The sequence below is a fragment of the Triticum urartu genome, chromosome 4A (assembly GCF_056163025.1).
Source record: "Triticum urartu cultivar PI428250 chromosome 4A, HENAU_Tu73, whole genome shotgun sequence".
NCBI classification, from domain to species: domain Eukaryota; kingdom Viridiplantae; phylum Streptophyta; class Magnoliopsida; order Poales; family Poaceae; genus Triticum; species Triticum urartu.
This window is the reverse complement of record NC_141876.1, coordinates 8,697,553-8,718,322: the sequence shown is the minus strand read 5'-3', so window position 1 is coordinate 8,718,322 and position 20,770 is coordinate 8,697,553. Positions and strand designations below refer to the sequence as shown.

Genomic DNA, 20,770 nt, shown 5'->3' with positions numbered 1-20,770 from the left:
TGGTAGGGTTTCTAGTCGTATTCAGGCCGTGGGGGGCCGGTAGGTGGCACTTTTTTTGTTTTCTTTGTTGATTTATTTATTTTGTTTTCTTTCTACTTACAACAAAATACTTATTGTTGCTATTTTTATTTATTTTATTAAAGTTTATTTTTAATTACTTTTATTTTAGGTCACAAAAATTATAAACTTTTTGTTAGTGCCATTAGTTTTAAAATTTGTTTTTTTTGTTGCCTTATTTATTTTATTTTGTTTCTACTTACAACAAAATACTTATTGTTGCTATTTTTATTTATTTTATTAAAGTTTCTGTTTAATTCTTTTTGCTTTTAGGTCAGAAAAATTATAAACTTTCTGTTAGTGCCATTACTTTTCAAATTTGAATAGTTAAAATTTGAATTCTTTGAAATTTGTGTGAATCACAAGTTTGTGATTAACTTTACTATAAAAATAGTTTTTTTCATTTTTTTTGTTTTTTGCATTATTTATTTTCTTTTATTTTTTTTTTATTTTTAAAATTCTTTTTGCTTTTAGGTCAGAAAAATTATAAACTTTCTATTGGTGCCATTAGTTTTCAAATTTGAATAGTTAAAATTTGAAATCTTTGAAATTTGTGTGAATCACAAGTTTGTGATTAACTTTACTAAAAATGAGCATAGATGCGCTTATAGAGAAAATTCAACCTAAATTCATAGTAAATTTCTATGAATTTCAGATAAATTTACTCTGAATTTAGGTCAAATTTCCTGTATAAGGGCATCTATTTTCACTTTGAGAGGAGCTCAACAAGGCAGAGAGGGAAGGGCTTATAAACCGGTGTGAGCCCCCTTCAGTTGGCGAGGTGGGACTAAACTGTGACCGCAACGAGGACCAACCCTTTAGTCCCGGTTTGTGGCACAAACCGGGACTAATGGTCATGGGCTAGGGGCGAGGCGCATTGGTCCCGGTTGGTGCCACAAACCGGGACCAATGCCCCCTTTAGTCCCGGTTGGTGGTACCAACCGGCACCAAAGGCCTTGTGCTGCCCCACGTCAAAAGTTTAGTACCACCTCGCTAGCTGAGAGACCACGAGAGTGGTTTATAAGCGCTGCTGCGCCCACACACTCGAGCTCCTCTCAATTGTAGGCTTTCGGGCCTAACCATACGTTGTGTGCCTGTGGGCCTCCTGGGCCACCTGCGGGCCTGAATCCTGGCCCATGGTTGGGTTTCTAGTCGTATTCAGGCCGTGGGGGCCTAGTAGGTGGCACTTTTTTGTTTTCTTTGTTGCTTTATTTATTTTATTTTGTTTCTACTTACAACAAAATACTTATTGTTTCTATTTTTATTTATTTTATTAAAGTTTATTTTTAATTATTTTTCTTTTAGGTCATAAAAATTATAAACTTTCTGCTAGTGCAATTAGTTTTCAAATTTGAATAGTTAAAATTTGAATTCTTTGATATTTGTGTGAATCACAAGTTTGATATTCTTCACTTTTTCTTCGCTTGTGTCATTTGCTTATTGCGCCGTAACCATGGATAATCTTCATCATTTATCAGGATGCTTGGGTCAGCCTTGACTTTGAAGGGAGGAATTTCATGAAACTTTTCATAATTTTCAGACATGTCTGTCTTGCCCTCCACTCCCACGATGTCCCTTTTTCCTGATAGAACTATGTGGCGCTTTGGCTCATCGTATAAGAAGGCCACGCTGAAATTTCAGACCGAAAGGACATGTTTAACATGCGTAAATATGGTGATTCGCTACACTCTGGGTACAACAACCAACAACAAGACTTGCTTATAGAGAAAAACAAACCGAACATACAGCAAAACAAAGTCACTAGAGGACCAACCAACCAGGTATAGGTTTTATAAACAGCCCATAGGAAGGGCGGCAACACATCCACGACACACTAAAATATGGACTTCACACGGACATCAACACACGACAAAAGTTTTCGTTCACAGGGTTACAAGCCCAAAGTTCCGACACGAGAATATTCATCTAAGTTTTACGCGCAACATTTGAAAACCGCTACATCTTCGGAGACACATGGAACGCATAATGCAAGGGATTGCATGGGGCCACACTCTTCCCCATTCACTTGCCGCTACTTAGGAGTTAGGACCGCATGCCGCGATCTGCTCTTCAAGCTGCATCAAAAGATGAATAATAGGTCAATGATTAAGATAAGTCTATGGCACATAATGATGCTCAAGTCACGTGGTTTCACTAATCAGCCATGTTACAAGTTAGCTAGTTTCTTATTTGGGCATTTGGCGAAGCTTAATTTAAGCTGGGAAACAAAGAATTTCTACCACTTCTTTTTAGCTACCATGTGCATCTACCAAGCATGATGACAAAATTACCACATAATCATTTAACGGCTAAATGAGACTTTTCGATACCTCAAACTAAGTGATCCAAATCTAAATGTCAAAAGAATTAGATTAAGGATTAAAGATTGTTCCCTTTTCTCTATCTTAATATGACCAATCTATGAGTTATGAAACTAGTGGGAATTTGGTATCACAATCCAACATTAGGCACATAAGGTGCTACCTGCATCATGATCTCCAACTCATGTCGCACAATATAGAACTCGTTCCTAACAAGAGCCAATGACACGAGACACCTGAAATAATGCAAAAATACCACATCGTCAAATTCTGAAGAGGTTAACAGAACTGAGATGAAATGGTTCAAAAATTGTAACCCTATACTTCAAAAGAAAAAAATCTCTAGCCATATATGAATTTAGTTGTGCGATAAACAGAAGTCTAGAGCCAATAAATTACAAGAGAACCATCAAAATGTAGCATATTCAGATAATGAACCGAGTAATATCAACAACGTGATTGCAGATGAAGTGAAAAAGCAAATCACGTTACTTCTTAACAACGTTAGATTGGTATGAGCTGAAAATAACGACAGAAAAGACAACATGAGCTGGCAGGTTTACATGGAGACAGTAAAAAACAATGTTGTGAATAATTATTGTGTAACAATATTTAATAAGCTGTTGAGTTCTGACCCATGTTTGTATTGTATGGCATAGAAATTGCCGAAGTGCATGCAGGCGAGGTTCACTTGCTGTGCACCAACACTGAAACATGCAAAAAAAATTGCAGATCAGGAAATTAGGAACTTATCAGACTTATTTTAAACTGAGACGTCAACTCAATAATATTCCCGAGGAGCCATTTCCTATCATGATTGTCAACTCCATGAATCGTTTGATGAACCAGAAAAAAACACCATTGCCGTTATGTGCAATAGCAGATCAGTAGTACCAGAAATATTCGGAAAACGACAAAGTTTTTCTTGACGAACCATGAAATTGTCATGAATACTGACAATTCCGCTACACGAGACACAACTACAATCAGGTCTTCTAATTTTGGATATACGACACCCGAATCACGTCCATGACGTACACACCCTGCGCCTGACAAATCTGAATAGAAACAACACCGTTCCAATGGAGAAACGGAAAAAATGGTCATTGGTGTTATGTAGAATTGCAGATCATTAATACCAGCCATGCTTATAAAACAACAATTTTTTTCATGCTCGGACTAGAATAATGGCACTGCCCGAAGAACAGACACGATAGTAGAACAAACGTTTGCAAAACGACAAAAATTCCCCTCGCCAAGCTATATGATTTGATTGAAATTGGGAAGAATACCAAAAAAATTCGTTACACGATATATGACTAAACTCAGCTCTTCAACCTATGGCTATACGGCGCCTGTAGAACGACACGAACCTCAATTGTGCGGCCGTGTCGTGAGGTACGCACCCCGTGCCGACACATCCAAATAAAGAAAACCACCGATGCCGTGGACAAACTAGAAAAAACATAATTAGAGATACATAGAATAGCAGATCATTAATACCAGAAAAACCACCATTAGTAATACACAGAATACCAGATCATTAATACCAGGAATATTCCGAAAATGACAACAATTTATCCTCATCATTGATATTAATCGGGATACCGGAAACTCCGCTACACTAAACGCAACTAAACTTGATTCTTCTAATTACGCCTATGGGGCAGTGCAACCGACAAATAAGAATCATTCGCCCAGTATAATAAACAGATCTGAATCGCACGACATTGACGCAGCGGGCAAACAAACATATATAGAGTTAAAAATAAGCAGGTGGAAGAGAGAGAAAGGGTTTATGATGGTCATCACCTGGAGGTGCACCGCATGAGCTGCTGCGTCAGGGCTTCCACCTCATCAAAGTCCACTTCGGGCTCCTCCCTGTGATTTCCAGAGCAGATAATTAAGATGAGTCAGTACCGAGACAGAGAGCAGAGGGAGAGATGATAGAGGGCGTGGGGGCGGACATCAGGATGTCGATGTCGTCGATGATCTTGGAGGCGTCGTAGATGAAGAGGCGGGAGACCTCGACGGCGGTGCCCTCGTCCAGCAGCTCCTCTAACGTGTCCTCGTCCACGACACCCTGGATCGACGTCAACCATGGCAAGGCAAACTCATAGGCCAAGTCAGGCCAAATTCCACAACCACACGACTAGAGGGGAGGGGAGGGGCCTCACATCAGTGTACATGCCGGCGATATGAGCGTTGAGCTGCGCCCTCAGTGCTGCGGCTGCCATGGCAAGGCGAGGAGAAGTCCGGCGGTCTGGGGGACTGAGCGGTGGAGACGGGGGGAATTCGGCTGCGGATGCGGAGTGAACGACGACGGGATCGAGGAGGAGCGGAGGTTGTATAGCTGGGCTCACGAGGGTCTCTCACGTAGGCGTTTGTTAGCGAGTGCTCTACTAGCTGTACTGCGTCGTCGGCCGGGCGCCATTAGCTAGCTTGGAAACGGCCCGCGTGCGTAATGCGTGCATGCATCATGCATCCAGGCATGGAGCCACCGGTTGTGTGTCCACGTGTTCATAGAAGTGAGCGTCTGTTTCAACTTTAATCTCTTTTCCTTTCAGAAAAAACTTTAGTCCCTCACAATGTATATAGGGACGAATAGAAGACCATCCACTCTCCTTTGTCTCACTTAAATGAATTGGTTTCGAGAGCATTCCACCACTTTCTCCTTTGTCTCACTTAAGTGAATTGGTTTCGAGAGCATTCCACCACTTTTTATGACTTTCACAGTTTCACTTTCAACCCGATTCACCGCCTACATGCCCTTTACGCCCAGTCATTCCAAAGAGTACTTGCCCCCCACCCCTTGTCTTAGCGCGGCTGCTGGCACACAGTTAGCCGGGGCTTCTTCCTCTATTCTATCGTGATCGTGCACTCGACGTAAGAGCTTTACAAGGAGCATTGACCTTCTTCACTCACGCGAGATTGCTGGATTGGGCTTTCGCCCATTGTCCAAGATTCCCCTCTGCTGCCCCCCATGGGAGTCTGGGTCGTGTCTCAGTCCCAGTGTGGCTAATCGTTCAAAAAGACCAGCTAAGCATCATTGGCTTGGCCAGCCTTTACCTGACCAACTAACTAATACTACGCAGGCTCATCAAACAACGCTTTGAACTTTCTTCAGGATTCGGCCCAAACTATTCAACAGGTTCCCACGCATTACGCATCCGTTCGTCACTTTGTTCTCACCTATTCCGATTAATTCCAGCAAACGGAGGCCGTTAGGTCAAAGCCGCAGCACATGCCCTATAGTTTTGAAGCAAGGCGAGACAACTTTAGCTATGGGGTGACCTAACCAAACATGGCGGTCAACCCCTAGGGATAAATCATGCTTCACGAGTTTGTGAGCTTCAACATTCAAGCTCCTAAATTCATGGCTAATGATACAATTAGTAAAAGTAGCCTTCCGATCTATGATCCATGTATGATTGCTCTGTATATAGCTGCGCTCTTCTGATGTATATCTGCAACGCCACCTTGAAATCTGAAGCCACTTGAATCTTCCTCTCATAGAGATTATCAGCAAGCGCAAGTGCCACCCTTATTGCTGAAGATTCGACAGTAGCAAGATCTAATATATGTGGGAACACAATGGCTGACACACCCAGAAAATTACATGCTTGATCTCTGCATATAGCTCCCATTGCGCCTCGAGTGCCGCCTGGTCCAACCACCGAACCCACATTGACCTTGACCATTGCTTTGGGTAGCGCTCAGCTTAGTTAAGTAACTCTGCACAAAATCCTGAAAAGGGAAAGGACTTTTATATATCTCCTCATGTATAGCTTTGTGCCGAGCTCCCCATATCATCCCCAAAAGTGATCGTAAACATGATAAAATCCTCCTCATGCGATAACACCTCATGCATGGTTAATAGCCATTGTTTGGCGTCATCATATACATTCAGACTCAACCGCTCGACAATTTGCTCGTATGATAGTGCCCATGTGCTCCTTGAAACCAAGCAATTCAGCAGGGCATGCCTGCACGTATCGTTAGACCCACACAAACAACAAGCACTCGTCGTCGACATGTTTCTATGATGAAGAAGGACACTGTGAGTATTGTGCTAATCTCCACATGAACACCTTGATTTTCGAGGGGCTTTTATATGCCATAAGTCTGTCCATCCTGGACAATCAGCCTCTGAGTTTGATCGGTCGCCCTGCTCATACAGCCATGATTCTCTACTGATCTTGGTTCACTGTATCATCTTGTAAGTGGAATGCACAGTGAACATACCCCTTCTATCCTCACTCCAAGCACAAAATCAGATATTTGTCTCGTGCAAAGAGGGATCTTCAATATAGTCTCGGCATCAATGGGAATAAGTTACGATTAAATAAGTTCATCCCTTGACGACACAGTGTAATCAGTGTGTTCACCGACCCTTGTCGGCGGCTGCGGTATTTGTGAAGTTCTCGGCCTCTTTATATGCTCTCTAGTTATCTAGTTGTCATTCCAAATATCAGGGGATTCTCTGTCTCCTAATCTCCATATCAAACCATGAGTCATTATGTCTTTCCCATGCAAAATAGCCCGCCATATCTGTGATGGGTGTGGTCCCAAGGTTGCATCAGGAAGAAAGTTATTTGGATAGTAGACAACTTTTAAGATTAATGAACTCAGAGAACCGGGATGGTCTAGCAAGCTCCAGGCTTGCCTGGCAAGTAGGGCTAGATTAAAGATCTCAAATAATCGGTCTCATCGTAACATCCCATGAGACCCAGCATGGCTTCCTTCTCCCATGTTTACTTCCCTACCAAAATTGTCGGATTGAAAAGGTGACACTCGCGCAACATCCTCGCGGGAAACGGAAGCACAGAGTTTATCAAAACATCTTTACATGCAGTTGACAGGAGCTTTTCCATCTACCCTCTCAGCTTTTCCGAAACTCTGTCACGTAAGTATTTGAAAGTCATGTTCTTGGACTGCCCCACATCAGTTGGCATACACAATTTCCTGTCATTGAGCGACTCATTTTAGACGTTCAAAGTATGCTTGACATCTTCCTTGAGAGCCTGAGGGCATCCTCTCTATTGCAAAATATAAAGGACTTGTCATGATTTATTCTTCGTCTGGATCCCAACCAATAATTCTCTAGTAGGTTTGATACTTCAACTGCCCCATCATGACTTGACTTAAAAAGCAAGATGTTGTCATCTGCAAAGGGTAGATGGTTCACAGCCAAAGTTGTTGGTGCCACTTAAGCATGATGAAGAAGAACTGGATTTCAGGAGGCATTAAAGGCCCTCTACTGCAATTAAGAAAAGATATGGGGATATTGGATCTCCCTGCCGGATAACTCTGTTGGGTTGTAATTGATCAAGTATCTCACGATTAAAAAGAACCGAGAAAGATACCGTCTGAACCATGCCCATAACTATTTGTACCCATGTAGGAGAAAAACCCAATTTCAACATCGTGGCTTTAGAATAGTCCCACTCCAACCTATCATATGCATTCCTCATATCGAGCTTCAAAGCATAGTAGCTACTAAATTTTTCCCTCGCTGCATTTCATGAAATGTAAGAACTCATATGCACTAATAATATTATCCGTGATCATTCTTCCAAGGACAAAAGTTGATTGCTCCTCAGATATGATATCAGGTAAAATTTGCTTCAATCTATTTGCAATAACCTTGGAAGCTATCTTGTATAAAACATTGCACAACTGATAGGCCTAAATTTTGTTAAGAGAGTTGGGTTTGTTACCTTTGGAATCAAAACCAAAATTGTATCATTATGCATTCAGGACTATCTTCCCCTCTCACGATTGTCAAAACCGCCTCTATTACTTCTTTACCACAAATATCCCAATGACACTGATAAAAATGGGCAGGGAACCCATCAGAGCATGGAGTGTTCATTGGGAACATTTGAAATTGTGGCACCCTGGCTCAGAGTAACCGGTTTACCTTGCATTGCTAGCCCAGAGATCAAGTCTTCTGGCAACACATAACAACTTGGTACATACATAACCGCTTTAGTGATCTCTTGCGGATAGATAGGTTTGATGATTACATAAGAAAGCGAGGCCAAGCGGCACACACGGTGCGACTCCACTATGTACATTATCTATTAAACATCTCAAGGGCCTTGATGCTAGAGGATACAACTACTCAGTAGCGAAACAATGAGGTAGCAGAACTCCATGCCACAAGGACACTGCTAGGACACAGCCTAGATCGTGAAGTACCGATCAACCTCAACTCCTTGCATGGTTTCTCCTGCATCTGGCATGACACACCAGGTGGGTACTTTGAATGTAGTCGCAAGCTCACAGCAAAAATGACAAACAATAACATGGAATGAACAAAAAATTAAACATGATCATTAACATGATGTTACCAACCGCAGTGTGCAAGTGGAATACCGTCATGGTCCCTTGGACCAACTTACCCATCTCAAGGGTTACCTCGTAACCACCATTGGTAGCAACCATACCATCGTGATCAACACACGATCACCTCAAGATCAACTGACTTCTTCATGTGCAAGCTCGCGGTTCATAAGTGTGCAAGTTAATTATTTATGTTGACCCATAGTGTGACCTACTACAAACTGTGTCCATAACCGAGGACATGGCTATCGATAGATTATACACTCTACAGAGGTTAGTACACTGTACCCACACTATGGAACTCATGGCCTCATGCTCCCATTCGGGTGGACTAACGACGTTCCAACAAAACCAATCTATTATATACACTCTCCCGGCCACTCCGAAAAACTCCTATCTGGGCTATGCCATGGGTCACTCCTATGTCAACTCGTGAGTCCGCCACCATTGTGGCCGCCACCGTCGTGGCCAAACAAACTTTATCGTCCCAAACGAGGACCTCGGTACCATAAAACTTGGGCTCACAAGGTTATTGACGCCTACCAGGCTAGGGTAGCACGTGCACATAACATTAGAGGCACCGGCAAGAGGCATGACAATAGAGCGAATTAGAACATCCTCATCCAGGAAATTGTGGTTGCACTAGTGAGCTCGATTCGGTGGCACTATGACTCTATTAATAGCTTTGATTATAGTCAAGTTTAACTTGAATGAAAATGATTCGAGCCATACAATGCAATAGGGTGCATGATAGTGAGCTAAATGGTGGATGAATCCTAACTTAACCATATAACATTTACTCTACTGTCTACAACATACATATGACATGGAAATGAGCATAATGTAACAAGTAGCATGCAGGTAATAGTTTAAATTCATAAGGCATATAAGTAATCTATATTCAATTGGAACCAAATCCATTGCAATGCCATCTTGCAAATGAATGTTGTGGCTTTCCTTAGTTCAGAGGAGTGCCACGATACTCCTGGTCTTCTCCCACACAATTAGTTTCTTCTAAAAATAAATTTAATAACAAAAAGAAAATGTCACATAAAGCTTTTTCTAATACCATAAATTCTAGACAGCAAGGGATAATCTCAAATTGCACCAACAGAAACTTCAGCTCATGACGAAACTATAGCAAAAAGTTCAACTCATTTTGACTTTTAGTTTAGAAATCATAGCTAGTCAAAGTTTGGGTCAAAATCTAATTTTAAATTGAATTAACAGAAATTCCAGGGAGGGCCACATCGAAGGCGTATTTTGCTAGGGCGCCTCCATAGAAAATGATCCGGGGGGAAGAGAGAAGCTTACAAGTATGGTCCCCGTGTTAGGTTTAGGAGACAGAGGGAGAGAGAGAGAGAGAGAGAGAGATAGATAGATAGAGTAGAGGTGGGCGGCTATTGCCAATGATCCTCCAATGAGGAGACCATGGTGGCAGTCGGCGATAGTCGTGATGGGTTCAGAACAGCGTGGGGAGCACGCACGTGCCCCTTGCTTGGTCGGAGGTGGACGAACGGCGAGGCTGGCTTCCTCTCCAGAGAAGATGGGCAATCGAGCTCGTCGAAGTCGGTGTTCCCGATATTGTTCCGACGGATCAACTGCACCGTCATGCTCTAGAGATCAACAGGAGCTTGCCTGAAGAAGTCTTGGAAGCAGAGGAGGGCAGGAGCGAGAGAATGGTCTAGGGGGATCCGCAGGCAACTCCAATGATGATCGAAGATAGGAGGCCCTCCTAGCCTTGCCCCGCTCGTCGGTGGCCAATTTGTGGCCAGTGGAGGAGTGGTGGATGGTTTGACCAGCTAGGGAGGGGTCTATTTATAAGAGAGAGGGAGATGCCGAGCACCGGGCACCGCCGTGAGGAAGCTAGCGGAGCTCTGGCGAGGCGTGTAGCTCGGGCACGGGTGGTGAAGTGACTAGAGTGGCACGGGGAGATGTAGATGCACTAGGGCAAAGCTAGGGCGCATGATGTGGGTCAAGCGACGCACTACCGCACACTATTCCCGCACGGGCACGTCGTGTCCACGTCCGGCGAGCCTCTTGCTGATGTCGGGAAGGACTTGGAGCTGGCCAGGTGGAAGAAGGAGAGCAAGTGAGGCGGCGTGGGCAAGCTGTAGTGTCGCAAGGGCGGCGTTTGGGTGACGGCTGAGGGTCCCGGTGTCCAGAGCGCGCGCATTGCATGTCGAACAACTGCATCCCGCATGGTCACTGCATGAAGTGGCACACGCGGGACTTTAGGCCAACAGGCCAAAAACCAGCGTGTCACAGAGAAAGAATGCATTTTTGAGTTCCTCGAGTGTGTAAGGGGAAACTAGCATATCATTCATCTCAGTTGTGACCTTGCTTAGGACATTTTTTTAGTATTGTATCCATATAACTTACACCCTCAGATGTATACAGAGATTTGTAGAATTCATGGACCATGTTTTTCAACTCCTTGGATCCTCCGCCGTTACACCAAGAGAATTTTGCAAAGCTTTGGTCATATTTTTCTTCCTCGAGATGCTACCCTGAAGATGGAAAAAGCTTCAAGTTTTTGTCTCCCGAGGCCAACCACTCAGGTCTTGCTCGTTGTCGCCACATCACCTCCTCACGATGGTACATCTCTACTAATTTTTCATTGATTTTTAGGTTGGCGTGAGTGGGAACCGTCATGTTTGGATCAGACCAAAGCTTTTCTGATTCTCCCTTTGTTTTGATCTCCTTGCATACACTACCAAATGTATCATTGTTCCAGCGCAAGAGAGGCCTGCCAACTTCGTACTCAACTCATTTGTTCCCAAGGTGGTACCCGATGCAGCCATGTTGTGTTAATCACATCACCCCATTGCTCATGTCCTTCCCTCATAACCTTGTAAAAAAGGTCTTGGCCCTTGTGTTTGTTGGGAAATGTAGTAGAAAACAAAAAAAGTGCATCTACGCACACCCAAGATCAATATGAAGATTCATTACGGGTTGAGGTCATGATTGTTGCCGTCACCGCGTTGCAGCAGAAGAATAACGTGTCAGTTTAGATCATACTTGGAGTCCCTTGAACCTTCGAGGAACGATCCCGCAAACCGCTGACGAACAGTCCCTCGAATTGAAGACTGAAAGCACAATCTCTCTACTTGGTTGCAAGCGTGCAGCCTTCATGACCTGGCAGCGCTTCGCCGTTTACTCTTGTCTACTTACATTGAGCTAAAGAAACTCTAATTGTGTTAAATCTAGCAACAAGAGTAAGAAAGATTCTTCTTCTAGTAGTAACAATAATCATGCTAAACCCAATGTTGTTGCTTCTAGTAGTTCTCTTGAGTCCACTAATGATCCTCTTAGCCAGGTTACAATTGAACAAGAAAATAGCTAATTGAAGGGAATTATAGAGAAAGGTGTTTACAAGAGCCTTGCCGGAAGTAAGGAATTTGAGGAAATTGTATGCAAGAAAGGAAGACGCCGGAAGAATCAAGGAATTGGTTTTGAACGAAGGTTTAATGCCAATGGAGTTGAGTGGGAAGAAGATCAATACCCCAAGACGAAGTTTGTTCCTCAACAAAAGAAGTATGATCCTACTTCTTTCCAAGGAACACAAGCTCAAGATGATCTTCCACCACAAGACCACAAGCTTCAAGAGGAGATTGATGCATTTGAAGAATCTCCCAAAGCCTTGGTCAAGTGGGTTCCCAAGACTACATTAAGTTCAACTTCATCGAGTACGACTACAGCTCCAGGGATTCCCATCAAGATAATGGGAACCATCCTGTTTGGATCAGACCAAAGCTTTTCTGATTCTCGCTTTGTTTTGATCTCCTTGCATACACTGCCAAATGTATCATTGTTCCAGCGCAAGAGAGGGTTGCCAACTTCGTACTCAACTTGTTTGTTCCGAAGGTGGTACCCGATGCAGCCATGTCGTGTTAATCATATCACCCCATTGCTCATGTCCTTCCCTCATAACCTTGTAACAAAAGGTCTTGGCCCTTGTGTTTGTTGGGAAACATAGTAGAAAACAAAAAAAAATGCCCCTACGCACACCCAAGATCAATATGAAGATGCATTACGGGTTGAGATCATGATCGTTACCGTCACCGAGTTGCAACAGAAGAAGAACGTGTTAGTTTAGATCATACTTGGAGTCCCTTGAACCATCGAGGAACGATCCTGCAAACCGCCGATGAACAGTCCCTCGAATTGAAGACTGAAAGCACAGCCTCTCTACATGGTTGCCAGCGTGCAGCCTTCATGACCTGGCAGCGCTTCGTCGTCCAAAGCTAATCGTCACCAAAGAATTAGAGGAAGGAGATTAGAATCACACTGGGATTCTACTTATGAGGATTAGAGGATCTAGGTCTAGCTCTAATTAGATCAACTAGGATCAAGTAGAACTAGAACTAAAGGGAACTAGATGAGGCTCCAAACTTGTATATGTCCATAGAGCAAAAAAACTTGGTATATATAGGTTGGAGGCGAGGGAGAGGGCAGCCAAGGAGGGAAAGTCTCTCCTTGGGGCGCTAGCCTTAGGAGGCGGAGTTGGACTCCTCCCCCACTCCAATTCACCCCCCCCCCACACACACACACACACACACAAGGAAGGGTCGCCACTTCCTATTGGGCCAAGTTGGCCCGATGCTCCTTCCCCAGTTTCGCCTTTGAAGGACCGTTGGTATTTAATTTATTATAAAATCCTTGTAATAAATATTAGACCCTTTTATATATTATTTAACAGCCCCGAAAACATTTACACCTATATATTATTTATCGGTAATACCCGATATTAGCCGATACTCTCCGAAACCTTTTCAGTGACTCCGAAACGCTTATGGATATTTATGAAATAATTCCACAAATATATTCTCATCATTCATGTCCTGCTAACACTCAGCAGATCGTAATTGCCTTAAGCTTGGGATCCTGTAGGTTCGGTAACTCATAGACATGAACGAAACCCCTTCGCTCAATGACCGATAGCGGAAACGTGAACGTCCATATCAATCCCTATGAGCACACGAATGATATTCAAGTGAATATTTGGTTATCATGTGATGTTCCCTTTGCTTCGCAATATTTCACAAAACCCTGATACATCGATGTCCTCCTAAGTCATCAGATGCTCACGATGTCGTTATCCTCGTAACCGGTTTTGTTCTTCTTTCTCGTTGTCGTGTTCTGGCATCCCCGTGACATAGTCACATGTGTCGTGCCAGACGATGATTGATACCATTACTCCAAGAGGGCCCTAAGAATATCTCTCCATTTTCATAGGAGCCAATCCCACTCTCGGGCTATCTAGTCCCTTATCAAACTTTCTGATGAACCTGTAAGTTGTCATTATGATCACCATGTTACAGGTGATGTTTGAGCAACCCCAAAGTCCACCGTACGGTAAGAAGTGATTATGATACTCTCATGGTCTAAGGAGAAAAATCACACGTTAACACTATGTGTTGTTACAATTGATTACAGACGATATAAACTCAATTCTTTACACACAAATTTTGGTCGATTCAATATGATCATTCTTCTAACCTCATACTCTGAATGTTGTTTTCGGACTATCGTTACACTTAGCGATCTCCTAAGATCTGGAAAACATGATCACCAACAACACTTGAGCCAGTCTAAGAGGCAAGATTAGGAATCTATTCTTTACCGTTTATCATTCCACACGTGCATATGTGTTTTCCACTGAGTCGCCTATTCCAGGATCATAGCAGTTATAGCGTGAAATATAAACTCTTAATTATGAAAATGAAATTATAATAATACAATATTATTGTCTCTAGGGCATATTCCCAATAGTGTTATGTTGTTGCTGCCGATACAAAGTCCACCAATATCGCGTCATGATATGAAGTCACGACTGTCAAGTGAGTTTAATCAGCAAGTGAAACCTTTGCTGCCAGTCCACAGAAACCAGCACTCGGTCTAGGCGCACCATTGTGAAAGTACCACATGTAACCTTCATCTCAAAGGCCGGGCCTGAGTAACCCAAATCTAGTAGCATGCAGACATCAACCTTATCTTGAAAAGCTTGGATCTGCACACTGCTACGTTGTCCAACTCCTTTGTGCTCATCCAGATGTAGAACTTCATTGAAATCACCCAGGCGAAGCCATGAGAGATTGCTGGAAGTACTAATGTTTTTAATAGTATCCCATGTTTGGTGCCTCAAGTGGGTATGAGCTTCACCGTACACTATTGTAACTCTCCAAGGAACAAGGCTTGGTTCAAGAACGGAGCACTCAACATGATACACAGAGTAACCTAGAATATCTATTTTTATTTCATTATTCCAGAAAATGCCAATACCGCCACTGCTTCCCTGGCTATCAATCGCATATCCATTATCATACCCTAATGTTCCTGCTAAAGATTCTACCCTCGAGACTCTTGTTGGGTTTCTACTATGTAGAGGATGGCGGGGGGAAATTTCCTTGTGAAATCACAAAGCTCACTGACTGTCGTGGCTCTGCCCGCACCGCAACAATTCCAGCAGAAGACACACATTGGACATGGCATCACTCCTCTAGTGAGCCTAACAATTTTTCCATTGGGTTTTTTGTGTTGCCAGCGTTCTTATGCAACGCGTTCTTATCTGCTGCAATCACTTGTCCTTGACATGTTTTGTTCCTGCCAAGACGAGGGGCTCGATGGGATTTGAGGGGAAGGTAGCGCCGGTGTTTTGCCTTGGGCCGACATAGCTGTTATGGCTAACTCAGCTGCCACTGGATCAACTGTCGCTGCGAGCTCTGAAGCTTGGTTTTTGTTCAGTTCGGCCTTGTGCACATAGGCATCAGGGTGCTCATACTATGATTCCCCGCTAGCTTCCTCCTAGGTGTGCCCTGGTCCATGACCGGTCCTGCCACAATGGCCACGGCCTCGCCCTCTCCCTCCTCCAAGTCCTCTTCCCGCTCCCTTTAACCAGCTAGCTCGCAAATTTTTGAAAACTAGGGCTAACGGTGGATGCACTCCATCCCGACATTCCTTGTACATGTGGCGCAAATAACAACAAACCACGAATGACTCTAGTAGCCGCTCATATGCGACTGTGAAGACCATATGTTCATACACATTTAACATTTTTCAAATGCTTGAGTTAGATTTTTTCAAATACTTGTTCAACATTTTTTTTCAGATACTTGTTCATCATCTTTTGAACATATGGTCAACATTTCTTCCATACTCCCGCCGTCCGGTGAAAGGTCTACATATAAAAAATTTAGGACAAATAAATGAGTGGAGTAAAAAATGCATTGGGAAGAGGAAAGTCACCATCTCTTTTTTTTAATTACCAAAACCCCAATGAGCTAAGTGTAGAATGTTATTGGTCTTGATTACTGTGTGATGACAGAGAAGCATTTTTTTCTACTTTCATGTGCATTGGGAGGATAGAAGTACACTCTTTTGTGGACAAAATTTAAAGCCAAACGTACACCCTTCACCGGACGGAGGGACTACACAGTTAACATTTTCCATATGCTTGTTTAACATTTATTAAATACATGTTCAACATTTTTTCAAATACTTGATTAAAATTTGTATACATATTATAAAAATTTATCATTTTTTTCATACATGGTCAATATTTTCCTATACACATTTAACATTTTCAAATGCATAACTATTTTTAGAAAAAACTTTATGTAGAGTATATTTTTGTCATATATATCTTTAGAGTATTTTGAGGCGTAAATGAAAGTAGAAATCGAAAAAGGAACAGCAGATCATTAATACCAGGAATATTCCGAAAACGACAACAATTTATCCTCATCATTGATATTAATCGGGACACCGGTAACTCCGTTACACTAAACGCAACTAAACTCGATTCTTCTAATTACGCCTATGGGGCAGTGCAACCGACAAATAAGAATCATTCGCCCGGTATAATAAACAGATCTGAATCGCACGACATTGACGCAGCGGACAAACAAACATAGAGTTAAAAATAAGCGGGTGGAAGAAAGAGAAAGGGTTTATGATGGTCATCACCTGGAGGTGCACCGCATGAGCTGCTGCGTCAGGGCTATCACCTCGTCAAAGTCCACTTCGGGCTCCTCCATGCGATTTCCAGAGCAGATAATTAATATGAGTTAGTACCGAGACAGAGAGCAGAGGGAGAGATGATAGAGGGCGTGGGGGCGGACATCAGGATGTCGATGCCGTCGATGATCTTGGAGGCGTCGTAGATGAAGAGGCGGGAGACCTCGATGGCGGTGCCCACGTCCCACAGCTCCTCGAATGTGTCCTCGTCCGCGACACCCTGGATCGACGTCGACCACGGCAAGGCAAACTCATAGGCCAAGTCAGTCCAAATTCCACAACCACACGACTAGAGGGGAGGGGAGGGGCCTCACCTCGGTGTACATGCCCGCGATATGGGCGTTAAGCTGGGCCCTATGGTATGATGTTCCAGCGATCATCGTTGGAGCTGAAATTGGCGACTTAATTAGCCTAAACTTTTCATACCAATGCAAATACAGCTAAGCCCAGAGATGCTCTTCACGCTGTCTCGTGAACCGACAGCTTTGTGATCCCGGGATGTGACCTCGCAGACCATCCCTTCTGTTTTGCCCACCTCCGGCTACTGCTCGTGGTGCCGTCATACTCTTATAAGAAGGCCACGCTGAAATTTCAGACCGAAAAGACCTGTTTAACATGCCCAAATATGGTGATTGGCTACACTCTGGTACAACAACCAACAACAAGACTTGCTTGTAGAGAAAAACAAACAGAACATACAACAAAACAAAGTCACTAGAGGACAAACCAGCCAGGTATAGGTTTTATAAACAGCCCATAGGAAGGGCGGCAACACATCCACGACACACTAGAATATGGACTTCACACTGACATCAACACACGACAACAGTTTCCGTTCACAGGGTTACGAGCCCAAAGTTCCGACACGAGAATATTCATCTAAGTTTTACGCGCACCCTTTGAAAACCGCTACATCTTCGGAGATACATGGAACGCATAATGCAAGGGATTGCATGGGGCCACGCTCTTCCCCCTTCACTTGCCGCTACTTAGGAGTTAGGACCGCATGCCGCGATCTGCTCTTCGAGCTGCATCAAAAGATGAATAATAGGTCAATGATTAAGATAAGTCTATGGCACATAATGATGCTCAAGTCACGTGGTTTCACTAATCAGCCTTGTTACAAGTTAGCTAGTTTCTTATTTGGGCATTTGGCGAAGCTTAATTTAAGCTGGGAAACAAAGAATTTCTACCACTTTTTTTAGCTACCATGTGCATCTACCAAGCATGATGACAAAATTACCACATAATCATTTAATGCCTAAATGAGACTTTTCGGTACCTCAAACTAAGTGATCCAAATCTAAATGTCAAAAGAATTAGATTAAGGATTAAAGATTGTTCCCTTTTCTCTATCTTAATATGACCAATCTATGAGTTATGAAACTAGTGGGAATTTGGTATCACAATCCAACATTAGGCACATAAGGTGCTACCTGCATCATGATCTCCAACTCATGTCGCACAATATAGAACTCGTTCCTAACAAGAGCCAATGACACGAGACACCTGAAATAATGCAAAAATACCACATCGTCAAATTCTGAAGAGGTTAACAGAACTGAGATGAAATGGTTCAAAAATTGTAACCCTATACTTCAAAAGAAAAAAATCTCTAGCCATATATGAATTTAGTTGTGCGATAAACAGAAGTCTAGAGCCAATAAATTACAAGAGAACCATCAAAATGTAGCATATTCAGATAATGAACCGAGTAATATCAACAACGTGATTGCAGATGAAGTGAAAAAGCAAATCACGTTACTTCTTAACAACGTTAGATTGGTATGAGCTGAAAATAACGACAGAAAAGACAACATGAGCTGGCAGGTTTACATGGAGACAGTAAAAAACAATGTTGTGAATAATTATTGTGTAACAATATTTAATAAGCTGTTGAGTTCTGACCCATGTTTGTATTGTATGGCATAGAAATTGCCGAAGTGCATGCAGGCGAGGTTCACTTGCTGTGCACCAACACTGAAACATGCAAAAAAAATTGCAGATCAGGAAATTAGGAACTTATCAGACTTATTTTAAACTGAGACGTCAACTCAATAATATTCCCAAGGAGCCATTTCCTATCATGATTGTCAACTCCATGAATCGTTTGATGAACCAGAAAAAAACACCATTGCCGTTATGTGCAATAGCAGATCAGTAGTACCAGAAATATTCGGAAAACGACAAAGTTTTTCTTGACGAACCATGAAATTGTCATGAATACTGACAATTCCGCTACACGAGACACAACTACAATCAGGTCTTCTAATTTTGGATATACGACACCCGAATCACGTCCATGACGTACACACCCTGCGCCTGACAAATCTGAATAGAAACAACACCGTTCCAATGGAGAAACGGAAAAAATGGTCATTGGTGTTATGTAGAATTGCAGATCATTAATACCAGCCATGCTTATAAAACAACAATTTTTTTCATGCTCGGACTAGAATAATGGCACTGCCCGAAGAACAGACACGATAGTAGAACAAACGTTTGCAAAACGACAAAAATTCCCCTCGCCAAGCTATACGATTTGATTGAAATTGGGAAGAATACCAAAAAAATTCGTTACACGATATATGACTAAACTCAGCTCTTCAACCTATGGCTATACGGCGCCTGTAGAACGACACGAACCTCAATTGTGCGGCCGTGTCGTGAGGTACGCACCCCGTGCCGACACATCCAAATAAAGAAAACCACCGATGCCGTGGACAAACTAGAAAAAACATAATTAGAGATACATAGAATAGCAGATCATTAATACCAGAAAAACCACCATTAGTAATACACAGAATACCAGATCATTAATACCAGGAATATTCCGAAAATGACAACAATTTATCCTCATCATTGATATTAATCGGGATACCGGAAACTCCGCTACACTAAACGCAACTAAACTTGATTCTTCTAATTACGCCTATGGGGCAGTGCAACCGACAAATAAGAATCATTCGCCCAGTATAATAAACAGATCTGAATCGCACGACATTAACGCAGCGGGCAAACAAACATATATAAAGTTAAAAATAAGCAGGTGGAAGAGAGAGAAAGGGTTTATGATGGTTATCACCTGGAGGTGCACCGCATGAGCTGCTGCGTCAGGGCTTCCACCTCGTCAAAGTCCACTTCGGGCTCCTCCCTGCGATTTCCAGAGCAGATAATTAAGATGAGTCAGTACCGAGACAGAGAGCAGAGGGAGAGATGATAGATGGCGTGAGGGCGGACATCAGGATGTCGATGTCGTCAATGATCTCGGAGGCGTCGTAGATGAAGAGGCGGGAGACCTCGATGGCGGTGCCCTCGTCCCGCAGCTCCTCGAGCGTGTCCTCATCCACGACACCCTGGATTGACGTCGGCCACGGCAAGGCAAACTCATAGGCCAAGTCAGGCCAAATTCCACAACCACACGACTTGAGGGGAGGGGAGGGGGCTCACCTCGGTGTACATGCCGGCGATATGAGCGTTGAGCTGCGCCCTCAGTGCTGCGGCTGCCATGGCAAGGCGAGGAGAGGTCCGGCGGTCCGGGGACTGAGCGGTGGAGACGGGGGGAATTCGGCTGGGATGCGGAGTGAACGAGGACGGGATCGAGGAGGAGCGGAGGTTGTATAGCTGGGCTCACGACTCACGAGGGTCTCTCACGTAGGCGTTTGGCAGCGAGTGCTCTACTAGCTGTACTGCGTCGTCGGCCGGGAGCCATTAGTTAGCTTGGAAACGGCCCGCGTGCGTATTGCGTTATGCATGCATGCATGGAGCCACCGGTTGTGTGTCCACGTGTTCAACTTTAATCTCTTTTCCTTTCAAAAAAAAACTTTAATCCCTCACAATGTTTATAGGGATGAATAGAAGACCACCCACTCTCCTCTGTCTCACTTAAGTGAATTGGTTTCGAGAACATTCCATCACTTTTTATGACTTTCACAGTTTCACTTTCAACGTACCCGATTCACCACCTACATGCCCTTTACGCCCAATCATTCCAAAGAGTACTTGCCCCCCACCCCTTGTCTTAG

The 20,770-nt window shown here is 43.3% G+C and overlaps 2 protein-coding genes across 2 annotated transcripts; both read right to left on the bottom strand.

Moving 5' to 3' along the window:
• Window positions 1–1,800: 1,800 nt before the first annotated feature.
• LOC147974349 (histidine-containing phosphotransfer protein 2-like) lies at window positions 1,801–4,797 on the bottom strand. The gene is made up of 6 exons (XM_087519450.1): window positions 4,556–4,797; window positions 4,346–4,461; window positions 4,191–4,259; window positions 3,014–3,085; window positions 2,542–2,614; window positions 1,801–2,132 (listed from the first exon to the last, which is right to left on the bottom strand). Exons 1-6 carry the CDS (start codon window positions 4,613–4,615, stop codon window positions 2,094–2,096), a joined length of 429 nt encoding a protein of 142 aa, XP_087375576.1. The 5' UTR covers window positions 4,616–4,797; the 3' UTR covers window positions 1,801–2,093.
• Window positions 4,798–17,441: 12,644 nt separating this feature from the next.
• LOC125553367 (histidine-containing phosphotransfer protein 2-like) lies at window positions 17,442–20,419 on the bottom strand. Its single transcript, XM_048717161.2, has 6 exons — window positions 20,196–20,419; window positions 19,986–20,101; window positions 19,831–19,899; window positions 18,654–18,725; window positions 18,182–18,254; window positions 17,442–17,773 (listed from the first exon to the last, which is right to left on the bottom strand). The coding sequence occupies exons 1-6, from the start codon at window positions 20,253–20,255 to the stop codon at window positions 17,735–17,737; spliced, it is 429 nt and encodes a 142-aa protein (XP_048573118.1). The 5' UTR covers window positions 20,256–20,419; the 3' UTR covers window positions 17,442–17,734.
• Window positions 20,420–20,770: the final 351 nt, after the last annotated feature.

What these genes read in the sequence shown, in the direction of transcription:
- LOC147974349 (XM_087519450.1), bottom strand. Translation starts at nt 4,615, where the DNA reads ATGGCAGCCGCAGCACTGAGGGCGCAGCTCAACGCTCATATCGCCGGC. An exon ending in TCGCCGGCATGTACACTGAT is followed by an intron (nt 4,462 to 4,555) that starts GTGAGGCCCCTC and finishes ACGTCGATCCAG; the next exon opens with GGTGTCGTGGACGAGGACAC. An exon ending in GACGACATCGACATCCTGAT is followed by an intron (nt 4,260 to 4,345) that starts GTCCGCCCCCAC and finishes TGGAAATCACAG; the next exon opens with GGAGGAGCCCGAAGTGGACT.
- LOC125553367 (XM_048717161.2), bottom strand. Translation starts at nt 20,255, where the DNA reads ATGGCAGCCGCAGCACTGAGGGCGCAGCTCAACGCTCATATCGCCGGC. An exon ending in GCCATACAATACAAACATGG is followed by an intron (nt 18,255 to 18,653) that starts GTCAGAACTCAA and finishes GCATTATTTCAG; the next exon opens with GTGTCTCGTGTCATTGGCTC. An exon ending in AGTTGGAGATCATGATGCAG is followed by an intron (nt 17,774 to 18,181) that starts GTAGCACCTTAT and finishes CTTTTGATGCAG; the next exon opens with CTCGAAGAGCAGATCGCGGC.